Here is a 15,036-nt window from a genome sequence, read left to right as displayed (position 1 = left end):
ATATACATTCGTGTTTACCTTCTTATTTCCCAGCATTTAATCTTTCATCCCACTTCTTTCTGATTTTAATTTTATTCTTCTCAGAATATACCATCTCCTAGTTCTTTCTACAAGATTCTTTGAATTTCTTTCAGTCTTTGTATGAAATTGTCTTTATTTTATCTTCATTTTCAAGGGATTGTTTAGCTAGGTTTATCAGTCTAGGTTAATGGTTATTTTTCCCTTTATATTTTTGAAACACTATTCTAGCAGTTAGAAAATTATGGCCCATAGACGAAATTCAGCCCATTGACTATTTTGTATGGACTGTGAGTGAGCTAGGGATACACACACGCACACACACACACACACACACACACACACACATTTTACATTAAACTTTATATGTAGTTTACATTTTAAACATTTGAAAAAAATTACATGGCACATGAAAATTATACATAAACCAACTTTCAGTGTCCGTAAGAAAAATTTTTTGGGAATACATTCATGCTCATTTGTGCTGATATTGTCTCTGGTTGTTACTGTGCTACAATGGCGGAGTTGAATAGTTGTGTAGACAACATGTGGCTCATAAAGCTTAATGTATTTATTTTCTGGCCTTTTACAGAAGTTTGCTAACCCCTGTGCTACTGGCTTCTAATGTTGCTGATGAGAAATATTCTGTCAGTCTAATTATTTTTTCATAGACAGTCTGTCTTTTGTCAGGTTCCTTTAAAGTTTTCTGTTTGTCTTTAGGGTTTTGTAGTTTTACTACTATATATTTGGAGTTTATTTGTATTTTCTGCTCTGAACTGAAGGTTCATGCCTTTCATCAATACTAAAAATAATTAGCAATTATTTTCAAATGTTTCATTTATTCTTTTTGGAATTCCCATAAGACAGATGTTTTTCATTCTGTCTTACATGTATCTTGACTGAATTCTGTATTTTCTATTTCTGTGTGCTTCTTTCTAGCTAATTTGTTCATAAGTATCTTCCAGTTTATTTTCTTTATTCTCCTCTGTTTTTAATGCATCCTCTTAGTTTAAATTTCAATAACCACATATTTCATTTTTTAAGCTTCTGTTCTTTTTTAAATAATGACCTGTTCTCTTCTCATGACTTTTGTTTCTCTTTCTATATTTCTTTATTATAAACATACTTAGTTTATAGTCTGTTTCAGAGTCTATCATCTAAAGTTCTTGGTGACTTCCGCAATACACAGATTATGTGGATTAGAATGCCATACCCACTTTAGTCTAGAATTTGGACTTCTCAGCAGTATTTTTGTTTTGTTTTCTACGTAGAGCTTTGTGTAGAGAAAGCTTGTCACTTTCTTGGGGTGGTGAGTTTAATTTTTCTAGCCCCCTTGCTTACCGAGGGGCCCTTACAAAGTTCCAGGTAGATGCATGGTTTAATTTTTTAATTCTCTGTTTGGAGTGAGGTCCTTTCTACCCCCAAAACCTGTGCCAGATCTGATCACTTCCTGAGGTACTGCTCACATCATTGCCACTTGGTTGGAGAATTTCCCTTGCTCGCTTTCTTTCTTCTTTTCTTGTTACCAAATTCAGTTATGTAATTAATGATACTTTCTTATTTTGTTCAGAATTTTTATATACTTGTAGCTTTAGTTTATATATTTCACAAACAAGATGTCTCATTCCAATTTTGCTTTCAATTTGAAATCAAAACAAGGAATGACAATATTTATGGCTAGCTTTGATAGGAGTCTAGACATTATTAATTTCTCCTTCATTGTTTTCCCTATTCTGAGCTCACTGGCTAGTATATAATAAAATGGTTTTCCCTCCGAAGGAAGGAAGGGAGGAAAAGAGAGAAGAAAGAGAGACTTACAGAAATTGAGACAATGAGAGAGAAATTGAAATCATTTTGTGACGTACTGTTTTTGTCAACAGCATTTCCCAAAGTGTCCATCTGGAACATTAGATTCTCCACTGTTGCTGTCATTAGAGATTCTGTTCCAAAAGAGTATGGGAAAGGCTGGGTTATACAAAGAAAACAAGTTGCTTTATTATGGAAACTCTCAAAGATGTTAATGGGCCTGGTAGCCCTTCAGGAAGCCTATTGCAAGCATTTCCTACTCTTAACTATGGAACGTTTTTGGTCTCAAAATATCTCTCAAGACTGCTGACCTTCAGGGCTCCAGTTTGGAGAACTCTATGAAGAACATAGGCAGCAGCTGTCAATATTTCCTCAGTAACTCTTGACCACATGCCATCGTGGCCGATTAAATATAAGAAGACCCTGAATCCGTAAATAATTCCTTTCAATGTTTTTCCAATTCTATTGCTAGAATTTTCTTAGCAGCTTTGTTGGAAACAAAGAATATAGTTGCAGAAACTTCTAAACAGGCCAGTTCTCAGAAACTTCATTCTCCTATGGAGGAAAGTCAGCTGGTTTGCAGTGACAGTGTCACAGACTAAACCCAGGGGAAAACGTGTCACACCAGTATTCTCACACCATGTTCATTCTGACCATATGGAAATTGAATTAATGTCCAATTTTGTGCATATTATAACCAAACTGGCTTGTCATATCAGATTAATAGTGGACTTTTTTCTCTCTTTTAGGGACAGGATAAAAAATGTCAGTCCTCACGTCTCCAAGAGGAAAGGTAGAAGTCGTTCATTGCCGAAGAACAGAATCACAGGATATTTATTGTATCAAAAGCCTTATTAGAAAATTTACCTGCAAGCTGTTTGGGAAGATAAATATCATCTATCTTCTGTAAGTACGTAACTAAGTTCAAGAATGTTCACAATTTTGGTTGGGCGCAGTGGCTCACACCTGTAATCCCAGCATTTTGAGCGGCCAAGGCAGGTGGATCACCTGAGGCCAGGAGTTCAAGACCAGCCTGGCCAACATGGTGAGACCTCTTCTCTATTAAAAATACAATAATTGGGTGTGGTGGTGCATGCCTGTAATCCCAGCTGCTCGGGAGGCTGAGGCATGAGAGTCACTTGAACACAGGAGGCAGAGGCTGCAGTGAGCCAAGACACGCCACTGCACCCCAGCCTGGATGACAGAGCAGGCCCCTGTCTCAATTAAAAAAAAAAAAAAAAAAAGGTTCATCAATCTTATGACATGCCAGAAAAGGATCCTACCTTTTTCTTTATGGGGCTTATTGTGAGAAAATGGGTAGCTCACTGCACAGTGAAAAAACATACAGCAAGAAATCTCTGGGAACGACAAATCCCCATTTCCTATAACAACATGCAAATCAAAAAGATTCCTCATGGGCTTTGGATTCAAACAAACTTGGTTCAAATCTCAGCTGCCTCACTCACTAGTGGAGTCACTTAGAACAAGTTAATAATATTAGCCACCAGATTTTGAGACATTAGTTTATGTCAGGCTCCGTGCTTTGCCAACATTATGTTATTTAATTGTTTTGACACTTCTCTGAGGTGGCCAGTATCATGTCCATCTCACAGATGAGATTGGGAGGCTGGCCTAGGGTGAAGCAGTACGTTGGAAACCTGGATTTGTTCACAGCCACTGCTGTTAAAATGTTCTTCTGGGCCGGGCGCGGTGGCTCAAGCCTGTAATCCCAGCACTTTGGGAGGCCGAGACGGGCGGATCACAAGGTCAGGAGATCGAGACCATCCTGGCTAACACGGTGAAACCCCGTCTCTACCAAAAAATACAAAAAATTAGCCGGGCGAGGTGGCGGGCGCCTGTAGTCCCAGCTACCCGGGAGGCTGAGGCAGGAGAATGGCGTGAACCCCGGAGACGGAGCTTGCAGTGAGCCAGGATCCGGCCACTGCACTCCAGCCCGGGCGACAGAGCGAGACTCCGTCTCAAAAAAAAAAAAAAAAAAAAAATGTTCTTCTGAACTTTAAAATATGTATAGATTTGTTTCTTAAAAGATCTTTTTTCTCTCTGTTTTGTTTGTTTATAGACCTTCTGTGGGTGACAGAATATAAATATCCTTGAATCTGTTCCTCATTAATTAATTAATTAATTAATTAATTTTTGAGACAGAGTCTAGCTCTGTTGCCCAGATATGGGGTGCAGTGGTGCAATCTCAGCTCACGGCAATCTCTGCCTCCTGGGTTCAAGAGATTCTCCTGCCTCAGCCTCCAGAATAGCAGAGACTACAGGTGCATGCCACCATGCCTAGCTTTTTTTTTTAGTAGAGACTAGGTTTCATCATGTTGGCCAGGCTGGTCTTGAACTCCTGGCCTCAAGTGATCTGCCTGCCTTGGCCTCCCAAAGTCTTTGGATTACAGGCATGAGCTACCGTGCCCGACCCTGTTCCTCATTATTTTTATTGAAAATATTAAATATCCTAAAATTTTGGATTTCATAAAGCTTCATATCAAATACAGTTGAAATGTTTAAGCTAAGGCCAGCCTAAGACATTAAAGTTTGTAGTCTCTAATTACCCCCCAATGAATGTAATTATAAATTGGCACAATTTTACTAGAGGGCAGTAGGACAGTAGTTATAAAATGCTTAAAAAATAGATATACCAATGAAATGATTTTATTTTTTGGCGTTATGGTGGACTAAGTACCTTAAAGATGTCCATTGGATGGAAACAACTAAAATGTTGATACACACAAAAGCTAAGAACTGTGTAGGGAACATTATCAAATTGAAATCAGAAACTTCATTAGGTAAACAGGAACTAATGCTAGCTTTGTCCTTGAGGATTTTTGCCACATTCTATTAATAGCGACTTCATATTTCTGTTTTGATAGCTTTGCAAAGAACGGAGGGTAACTACTCCCTCCACCTAAGGAGGAGAGCATGTGACCCCTTTGTATAAAATTGGGATGTTCGTTGTAGGAATGAAGAAGATATAACCCACTAAATACAAATGGACAGCGAGGGCTCACTCAGCCTCAGCATGGAATAGAGGGGGATAAAGTCTCTTCTGAGAACTCATAAGCACACACTGATTTGAGATCCATGTTAATTATTTGTGTGGTCCAAAAAAAAACTTGAAGGAAAGAATTTAATTAAAAATGGTCACAGGCTAGTAGTGTGTCCAGGACACTGATTGACATAAACACAAATCAAGTGTGAAGGGATGCAGCTTCAGCTCAGACTCCAAATAATAACCCCAGATAAAGTTGCAAAGAATATGAGCTCACAGTCAAAAATCATAAACACACAAGGAAACATGTACCATTAGAACCAACAAGAGAAATTATATGAGAGAGTCAACTCCCGAAGACTTCAGATATGAAATTAAACTATGAATATAAAATAACTATGTTTATTGTGTCTGAAATAAAAAGATAATTTTAAAAAGATAATTAAAGAAGGCCGGACATGGTGGCTCACACCTGTAATCCCAGCACTTTGGGAGGCTGAGGCAGGACGATCATGAGGTCAAGAGCTTGAGACCATCCTGGCCAACAGATGAAACCCCATCTCTACTAAAAATACAAAAATTAGCAGACTGTGGTGGCACACGCCTGTAGTCCCATTACTTGGGAGGCTGAGACAGGAGAATCACTTGAACACGGGAGGCAGAGGTTGCAGTGAGCCGAGATCGCACCACTGCACTTCAGCCTGGGTGACAGAGCAAGACTCTGTCTCAAAAAAAAAAAAAAGATTAAAGACTAAGAAAATCTGAGATGCTGAGGTGGGTGGATCACCCGAGGTCAGGAGTTTCACACCAACCTGGCCTATATGGCAAAACCTCATCTCTACCAAAAATACAAAAAATTAGCCATGAGTGGTGGCCCACACCTGTAGTCCCAGCTACTCAGGAGGCTGAGGCAGGAGAATCTCTCGAACCTGGGAGGCCGAGGTTTCAGTAAGCCGAGATTATACCACGGCACTCCAGCCTGGGCAACACAGTGAGACTCTGTCTTAAAAAAAAAAAAGTAAAAAATTATAAAAATGAATAATCATGTTTAAACAAAAGTGAAAAAGACCATCTAGAAATTAAAATGTAATTGAAATTAAAAGCTCTGTAGATGAATTAAACATCATTCATAGACACATGAAGACAGAAGTAACGAGCTGGAGGATCAATACCAGTAAATTACCTAGAGTTCAACACAGAGAGAAAAAATATGAATGAAGCATGAGTCCTAGTCTAGTTAGACTTTTAGGAGATAATAGGAAGCCAGAGGGTGAATATTTGAAGAGAGAATGGCTGAGAGTTTTTCAGAATTGTTGGAAAGCACCACTTCTTACATCTGGAAAACTCAGTGAATCCCAAAGGGGATAAATACACAGAGAAATCCACAACTGAACACATCATAGTGAAACAGCAAAACATTATAGCTAAAAAGATCTGAAAAATAACAGAGGAAAACAAAAGCCAAGTTACCTGCAAAGAACTAAAGATTAGACTAATAGATTTCTTAGGAGCCACAATAGTAGTCAGAAGATAGTAGAATATCTTCAGTAGTGGAGAGAAAAATAACATCAATTTAGAATTGTGACACCGTTTCACCCAGTGAAACAATTCCTAGCGGGACCTGGGAGAAAATAAATGCATTTTCTGGCAAACAAAAACCTAAGTCATTTACCAGTAGACTCTGAATGGAGGAAATTCCTCAGAATATGCTCTTGGAAGAACAGAGAATACCTCAGCTGGAAAGCTCAAAACACAAGAAGGAATGTCAACAAAAATATGGCAAATATGTAGGTAAATCTAAGAAAAAGTATGACTGGCATAAAACAATAATATTGATAATGACTGATTTGTGAGGTATAAACCATATGTTAAAACTAAGATTCAGGATAAAAACATATAAATTGGGAGGAACATGATTAGAATGAAAGAATTCTTCAGGTTTTATTCAAGATGGAGGGCGTGGTAAGTGATATGCAAACAGGCTCCCCCGGCTCCCATGAGCCTCACATCCTGTCACTTTCGCAGTTGTGTAGTCTGTTCTCACAGAGAATCATGGCTTGCCCTATGCAACCAATGGAAAGCAGCAGAAGTGAGACCCTATTTGACTTCATGTCTAAGACATAAGAAGTCTTGCAACTTCCAGTGGGTCTCTGGAAGTGCTCCTTCTCAGAACCCAATGTTGCACTGATGAAAGCTCCAGTCACATGGCTCCCTGTGGGTGCTTCATTTGACAGCCTCTGCTGAGCTCCCCGCTGGCAACTGCCACCAGCTGCCAACTATGCAAGTAAGCTGTCTTAGACTCTGAGTCTTCAGATGGCTTTAGCCACTGCTGCCATTTGATAGCCTGAGATACCATGCAAAAACTGCTTAGTTCAACCCAGGCAGCCCACAGAACCATGAGAGGTAATAATTGTTACTTAAAGCCACTAAGTAATGGGTTTGGGGTAGTTTATTACACATCAGTTGATAACTAGAACAGATAGTAAAGACTGTTAGGAATATATGTTAACATGGTTAAGATCATCATTAAAAGAATAGATGTAGAGGTGATAACTTCTGATCTATAGAGGGAAAAATGGAATGAGAAATTTAAAATGAACCCTGAATCTAAAAGAGGACAAGACAGGAGCAGGAAAACAGAAATAAAAAGCAGAGAATGTATTAAAATCACAGAATAAGAAAATACGTTTTACTGTATCAGTAATCATAATAAAGGCATCTGGACAAAATTCTCCCATTAAAAGATTAAGATGGGCAGATTGGCTGAGCACAAAACAAAACTGATATTCTAATTATGAGACATACCTAATGTATAAAGTCACAGAAATATTTAAAGTCAAAGTATCAGGAAAAAAAGATATGCCATCCAAAATCTCATCCAAAAAAAGGGCTAGTATTGCTACATCAACAGCAGACAGCATACAGTTCAGGACGAAAAGCTCCCTACAGATAAAGAGGGTCACTGTATAATGATAAAACTGTTCTTGACAGACCTAAGACGGCTTTAAACTTACATGCTTCTAATGACACAGTTCTAAAATAGATAAAGTGAAAGTCAGTAGAACCGATAGAGCACTGGAGACTTTCCCGCCTCCCTGTGTTCCCTGTGCCTTTTTGTGTCGTTCTCCCTGCTGTAGTCTCCACGTTTTCCATCTTTGCTGAGCCTGTGACTCCTCCGATAGAATGTGATGGAAGTGGGGCTGTCCTGGTCCCAGGCCCAGGTGTTAAGATGGCCGGGCAGCAGGGCTGACCTGCGGGGAGGCACGAGGGATATCCTGGGTACTCACTCCCAGCTAGGGCCCCTGCATGAACCTGAGAGTGAACAGCTCCTTCCATTTTTGAACCCTGGGTCCCTCTGGCCTCACCCTAGTTTGAGCCCTTGCTGGAAGCTTTCAGTTTTGTGCTCTTCGAACCTTGCACTACCATGTAAAAAGTCTGTCTACTCTACTGGACACACCACCCAGAGAGTCCATATCATAAGAGAGAAGCGTGCGTCTGCATGGAGGAGAATTGAGGAGCCCAGCCTCCAGCAAGAAGGAAGGCCCCATGTCACCCTTCCCGGCGCACCCTAGCCCCTTTGGGCCACCCTCACTGAGGCACAAGACACATGAGGGAAAAAAAACCATCTTGGAGGTTCTTGCCCCAACAGATACCCCTACTGTACCCTGTCTGAATTTCTCACCTATAGAATCATGAGCAAATGAAACAGGGTAGCCATTAAATTAGGGATAACCTGTTATGCAGAAATAGATGAACAAAATAGCAGGTCTTAGAGGGAACTTAACAACCTTAAATACTTAGAAGAGAAGAAAGACCTGAAATACAGTTCAGAGTTTACCTCCAAATTAGAACAAGAACAGTCCAATCAGCTCAAGGAAAACAGAAAATAAAGGACAAGAGAGCATATTAATGAAATGGAAAACAAGCATCTGGTAGAGGATAAACAAAGCCAAAAGTTCGTTCTTTAAAAAGCCTAAAGAAAGAAAAAACTTCTGACAAGATTAATCAGGAAGAAAAGGAAAACTTTCAAAGTAATGTGAAAAGGGCATAATAACTACAGATGTTGCTGAGGTTAAGCAGGTAATAAAAGGGTATTATAGATCCACAATCCTTTAACTAAATCCCTTGTGACTAGTTGTGTTTCAGAATGCAGAATTTTAAAAATTAGTTTCATCCATTGATGAAATATTATTGAATTCCACCCATGAGGGCTGGAGAGATTTCCCATGATTACATACGTTAGGATATGTGTGGTAAAAATGTAAGAATATTTTATTTATGGGATCAAGACTGTAGAGTAACCTCATGTCACTTCAATTCCAATTTTGCTGCTTCCAGTTTTTAGGGCTTTATGAATTTAAAGGGATTGGGGACCTGTACTAAAAAAACTGCATGCCAATAAATTTGAAAATATGGGGTCCCAGAAAAGTTTCTTAAAATCAACTTAAGAAATGATAGAGGCTGGGCGTGGTAGCTCACGCCTGTAATCCCAGCACTTTGGGAGGCTGAGACGGGCGGATCACGAGGTCAGGAGATCAAGACCATCCTGGCTAACATGGTGAAACCCCATCTCTACTTAAAAAAAAAAAAAAAAAAATTAGCCGGTTGTGGTGGCGGGCGCCTGTAGTCCCAGCTACACGGGAGGCTGAGGCAGGAGAATGGTGTGAACCCGGGGGGAGGGTGTGCGGAGCTTGCAGTGAGCGGAGATCGTGCCACTGCACTCCAGCCTGGGCGACAGAGTGAGACTCCGTCTCAAAAAAAAAAAAAGAAAAAAAGAAATGATAGAAACCCATTAAATTGAATTGTTAATTTTAAATCCTCTCACCAATACAATGGTAGGCACAACTGCCTTTACAAGCAGTCCTAACAAACATTCAGGGATTGGGTATGTCCCAAATAAATACAAGTTCTTGGAAGCAGAAAGAGAATACTTTTTAGCGTACTTTATGAGGCTAGCATAATGTTAATATCAAAATAAGACAAAGACAGTACAAGAAAGGAAAGTTAATGGCCAATCTCACATAGAAAGAAAAATGAAATTAACATTCATGCCTTGCTCATGAACATGGATGTAAAAATTCTAAAAGAAAATAGGAAAGGAATATAATAATGAACTAAGAAGATATATTATGATTAATTGATCATGGTATTCAAGTTTGGTTTAATATTAGAAAATGGATTAGTCTCATCAAATTAACAAAGGAGAAAATGTAATCTTCTCAATGAAGACAAAATCATGTGATAAAATGCAATATTCTTAGTAATAATTCTTAACAAAATAAGAATATACGATGATTCTCATATGTGTAAAAACCTTTAACAAACACCATATGTAATGATAAAATATTAAAACAATCCTTGCATAATAAATGAGGATGCCTGTTGTCATGAGATCCTAGCTATTGCAGTAAGGGAGAGCAAAAGCAATAAAATGTACTAGGATTTGAAAGGAAGAAACAAATTGTTATTTTTTGCAGGTGATATATTCTCTACTTAGAAAATTGGAAGGAATATGAGTTAGAATAAATACAGAAGTTTAAAATTCCTGGCTATAAAGTCATTGAACAAAAACCCATTGCATTTTTATATACTAACAATGAACAGAAAACATTTTTCTGTTTACACCCATGCCAAGGAATATAAAGTACCTAGTATAAAACTGACAAAATAACTCCAAGCTCATTATGGGGTAAATCGTCAACTATTGAAAGACATTGGCTGGGCGCGGTGGCTCACGCTTGTAATCCCAGCACTTTGGGAGGCCGAGACGGGCGGATCACAAGGTCGGGAGATCGAGACCATCCTGGCTAACACGGTGAAACGTCGTGTCTACTAAAAATACAAAAAAATTAGCCGGGTGCGGTGGCGGGCGCCTGTAGTCCCAGCTACTCAGGAGGCTGAGGCAGGAGAATGGCATGATCCCGGGAGGCGGAGCTTGCAGTGAGCGGAGATCGCGCCACTGCACTCCAGCCAGGGGGACAGAGTGAGACTCAGTCTCAAAAAAAAAAAAAAAAAAGTAAGACATTAAGGAAAGCCTAAATACAGTAGCCACCCCCCCCTCCCTTATCTGAGAGAAATATATTCCAAGACCCCCAGTGGATGCCTGAAACTGAGGATAGTACCACATCCAATTGTTACTAGTCAGAACACATTTTTTTGGTCATGCCTTCCACCCACAAATGTAATGGCTTTTCCATCTTAACTAAGCATTTGCTATGCACTGTGACCATAACTTTTGTAGTTTGAGGTGCGACAGGACAACTAGCATAAATTTTTTTTCCATTTTCAAAATTTCATGGATTAAAGATTTCTTCTTACCCTAGATCTTAGCAACCTCAGCATACAATTTATTTTTTCCTCATTAAGTTGAGAATTTTCACCTTTTCGTGTAAAGGAAGCCTTTTACGGCTTCTCTTCAGCATATCTGAATTACCAGCATCACTACTCTTGCACTTAGAACCAAAGTACTGTGATGCAGTGACAGTCGATCTGGTAACAGAGTGCAGTTATCAGATCTAACACTAGGTGACTCACGGGAAGCAGCATCTACAGTGTGGGTCTGCTGGACAATTCCTGGGCAGGACGGGGTGGAATGGCATGTAATTTCATCTTGCTACTCAGAATGGCATGCAATTATAAATTTATAGATTGTTTATTTCTGGAATTTTCCATTCAGTATTTTCTAACTGCCGTTGACGGCAATTAACTATGAAACCGTGGGCCATGAAACCACGGAGAAGTGTGGGGACTATGGTATTTCAAGAGGTAGACTACATTTTGGACAGGAAGATTCAAATCACAAAGTCAGTTTCCCTCCACCCCCGTCAAAATCCTGACAAGATTATTTGTCAAGCTTAATGAGTCTAAATCTGTATGGGAAAGCAAAGGTTCAGGATAATCTGAAGGAAGAAAAATAAGGTGGAATGGCTTGCCAACTAAAGATTCATTGTAGGTATAGTAATCAGGGCAGTGTGGTAATTTGCAGGAAATTGACAAAAGACAAATGGACCAGGATAGAGATCCCAGAAACAGACCCATACCTATATAAAAATTTGATGATGGCTTTGTGGGGAAGGGATGTGCCACTCAATAAATGGTGCTGGGAGAGTTTGTTGTTCACATGGAAAAGAAAATAATAACCAACCTCATGTAGTAGAAAAATTTTAAAAATTAATTCTGGGTGAATTTATGATACAAATGTGAAAAAGTCTGACATCGATGACAGAACCTTCTGGATTCCAAATTCATTTATCCAGCTTCCTGGTGAATGCCAACCCTTGGATACCTAGTAGGCATTTGAATCTAGCGTGGTCTTCACCTGCCTTCAATCCACTCTTCCCACACTTTTCCTATCTCAGCAACTCCAGCCTTCCCCTTGCTCAGACCCCAAACATTAAAAAAAGAAAAAAAAAAAAAGTTAAAATGGGATCTTTATAACTGAAAGGGTTGCAAGCTATCTTAGAAGCCAGTGTATTTTCAGAAGTAAAAGCAAATTTAAATTTTCACTGATGTCCTGAAGCTTCCAAAACAGCTGCTACTAAGCCCACACAATGTTTCATTTTTTTATATTAGGCAACTCCTGTCCCTTGGCCAAGTCAACTACAAGGCTTAATGACTTATTTTATAGACATTAAAAAAAAAAATTTGGTTCTTTTGTGGTCTGTGTGTTTGGTTTTGTTTTATTGCTGCCTGTTCAGTTACAGAAGTACAGGAACAAATAAAACTGATCTCACCTAAGGCTGGGCGCGGTGACTCACGCCTCTAATCCCAGCACTTAGGGAGGCCAAGGCGGGGGGATCACGGGGTCAGGAGATCGAGACCATCCTGGCTAACACAGTGAAACCCCGTCTCTACTAAGAATACAAAAAATTAGCCTGGCGTGGTGGCGGGCGCCTGTAGTCCCAGCTGCTGGGGAGTCTGAGGCAGGAGAATGGCATGAACCCAGGAGGTGGAGCTTGCAGTGAGCCAAGATCGCACCACTGCACTCCAGCCTGGGCGACACAGCAAGACTCCATCTCAAAAAAAAAAAAAACCAAGCAGAAAAGGCGAGTGCTGTTTCACTAAGATTTCCATCAAGTATAAAGAAAATAAGTTTTGTACAAGGAACTTAAACAAATTTACCAGAAAAAAACAACCCCATCAAAAACTGGGCAAAGGTTATGAACAGACATTTCCCAAAAGAAGGCATTTATGCCGCCAACAGACATGAAAAAATGCTCCGTATCACTGGTCATTAGAGAAATGCAAATCAAAACCACAGTGAGATACCATCTCACGTCAGTTAGAAAGGCAATCATTAAAAAGTCAGGAAACAACAGATGCTGGAGAGGATGTGGAGAAATAGGAAAGCTTTTACACTGTTGGTGGGAGTGTAAATTAGTTCAACCATTGTGGAAGACAGTGTGGCAATTCCTCAAGGATCTAGAACTAGAAATACCATTTGACTCAGCCATCCCATTACTGGGTATATACCCAAAGGATTATAAGTCATTCTACTATAAAGACACATGCACACGTATATTTATTACAGCACCATTCACAATAGCAAAGACTTGGAACCAACCCAAATATCCTTTAATAATAGACTGGATAAAGAAAATGTGGCACATACACACCATGGAATACTGTGCAGCCATGAAAAAAGATGAGTTTATGTCCTTTGCAGGGACATGGATGAAGCTGGAAATCACCATTCTCAGCAAACTATCACAAGAACAAAACACCAAACACCACATGTTCTCACTCATGAGTGGGAGTTAAACAATGAGAACACAGGGAGGGGAACATCACACACCGGGGCCTGTCAGAGTGGGGGTTAGGGGAGGGATGACATTAGGAGAAATACCTAATGTAGGTGACGGGTTGATGGGTGCAGCAAACCAGCATGGCACGTGTGTACCTATGTAACAAACCTGTATGTTCTGCACTTGTATCCCAGAACTTAAAGTATAATAAATAAAAAATAAAATAAAATAAAAATAAAGCTCCAGAGCAGGAAAACTAATATGCTTTGACAGTAACCAGTCCACATTATTTTAATGGGTTGTTTACTGGGTGGTAAATTAGGAAACTTTTTGTGATGATGTAAACATTGATTTATGTGTGGAGGGGGTGGATATGATTCAAAGGTGTATTTATTTTCTAAAATTAGTTAAATTGTACCCACAAAATCATTTCACTGCATGTAAATTATACCACATTAAAATATTATAAAAAATTGTATAACATCTGACTGTAAAAAAAGAAAATAAGTTTTGGCTATACTGGGAAAATTTCCTAAGCAGTTGAATAAATGAGGCATTGCTCCAATGAAAAGAGCTCTGATTTCCGTTTTGTATGAAATACCTGTGTGTGTGTGTGTGTGTGTATTAATAGGGCTCCTTCAGTTTGGATTTGGCTTATTACAAAGAAGAGTTTAAAATCCAACATTTGAAAGTATGCCTTCTCAGCCGGGCATGGTGGCTCATGCCTGTAATCCCAGCACTTTGGGAGGCTGAGGCGGGTGGATCATGAAGTCAAGAGATTGAGACCACAGAGCGAGACTCCGTCTCAAAAACAATAATTTAAAAAAAAAAAAAAAAGACAGAGAGAGATTGAGACCATCCTGGCCAACATGGTGAAACCTTGTCTCTACTAAAAATACAAAAATTAGCAGGACGTGGTGACAGGCACCTGTAGTCGCAGCTACTCGGGAGGCTGCGGCGGGAGAATCGCTTGAACCCCAGAGGGGGAGGTTGTGGTGAGCCGAGATCGCGCCACTGCACTCCAGCCTGGGCGACAGAGCAAGACTCTGTCAAAAATATATATATGGTTGTGTGTGTGTGTGTGTGTGTGTGTATATCCTCTTCTTTCCCTTTGTTCCCATGGTGATTTTTATCTGTGCTATGGAGGACCTAGTGGCTAAGGGGTAATAAGAAGTAAAAATTATATACATAAAAAGATAATGCTATAAAAGTTACTTTTTACAGTCAACTATTTGTAAACTGTAGTGCATTTTCCCATTGAAACAAAGTAATTCATGACTGGCTTCCCAGGCCAACCCACAAAGGCATATTGAATCTTTAATGTCTATGTGGTATATAGTATTGTGCTAATTGTACTATAGGACCCAACTGCCATCCTGAGGTTCCTATGGATAAATGCATTTTGTTAGAATTGGATTCCAGGAGCACATTGTTCTTTGCTTCCCTGAGGGGATGGTGGCTGCG

The 15,036-nt window shown here is 39.6% G+C and overlaps 1 protein-coding gene across 1 annotated transcript in view; it reads left to right on the top strand.

The window, feature by feature from the left end:
* CFAP61 (cilia and flagella associated protein 61) overlaps nucleotides 1–15,036 on the top strand; it is a 308,416-nt gene that overhangs the window by 1,493 nt on the left and 291,887 nt on the right. Inside the window, exon 2 of the mRNA XM_033185470.1 lies at nucleotides 2,574–2,730. Within this exon, the coding sequence (XP_033041361.1) occupies nucleotides 2,588–2,730 (143 nt within the window). The 5' untranslated portion in view covers nucleotides 2,574–2,587. The remainder of the gene's footprint in view (nucleotides 1–2,573; nucleotides 2,731–15,036) is intronic.

The sequence above is a fragment of the Trachypithecus francoisi genome, unplaced genomic scaffold (assembly GCF_009764315.1).
Source record: "Trachypithecus francoisi isolate TF-2019V2 unplaced genomic scaffold, Tfra_2.0 Lachesis_group21, whole genome shotgun sequence".
In the NCBI taxonomy this organism is placed as follows: Eukaryota; Metazoa; Chordata; class Mammalia; order Primates; family Cercopithecidae; genus Trachypithecus; species Trachypithecus francoisi.
Note: the sequence above shows the minus strand (reverse complement) of the source record. Positions and strands in the feature narration are given on the sequence as shown.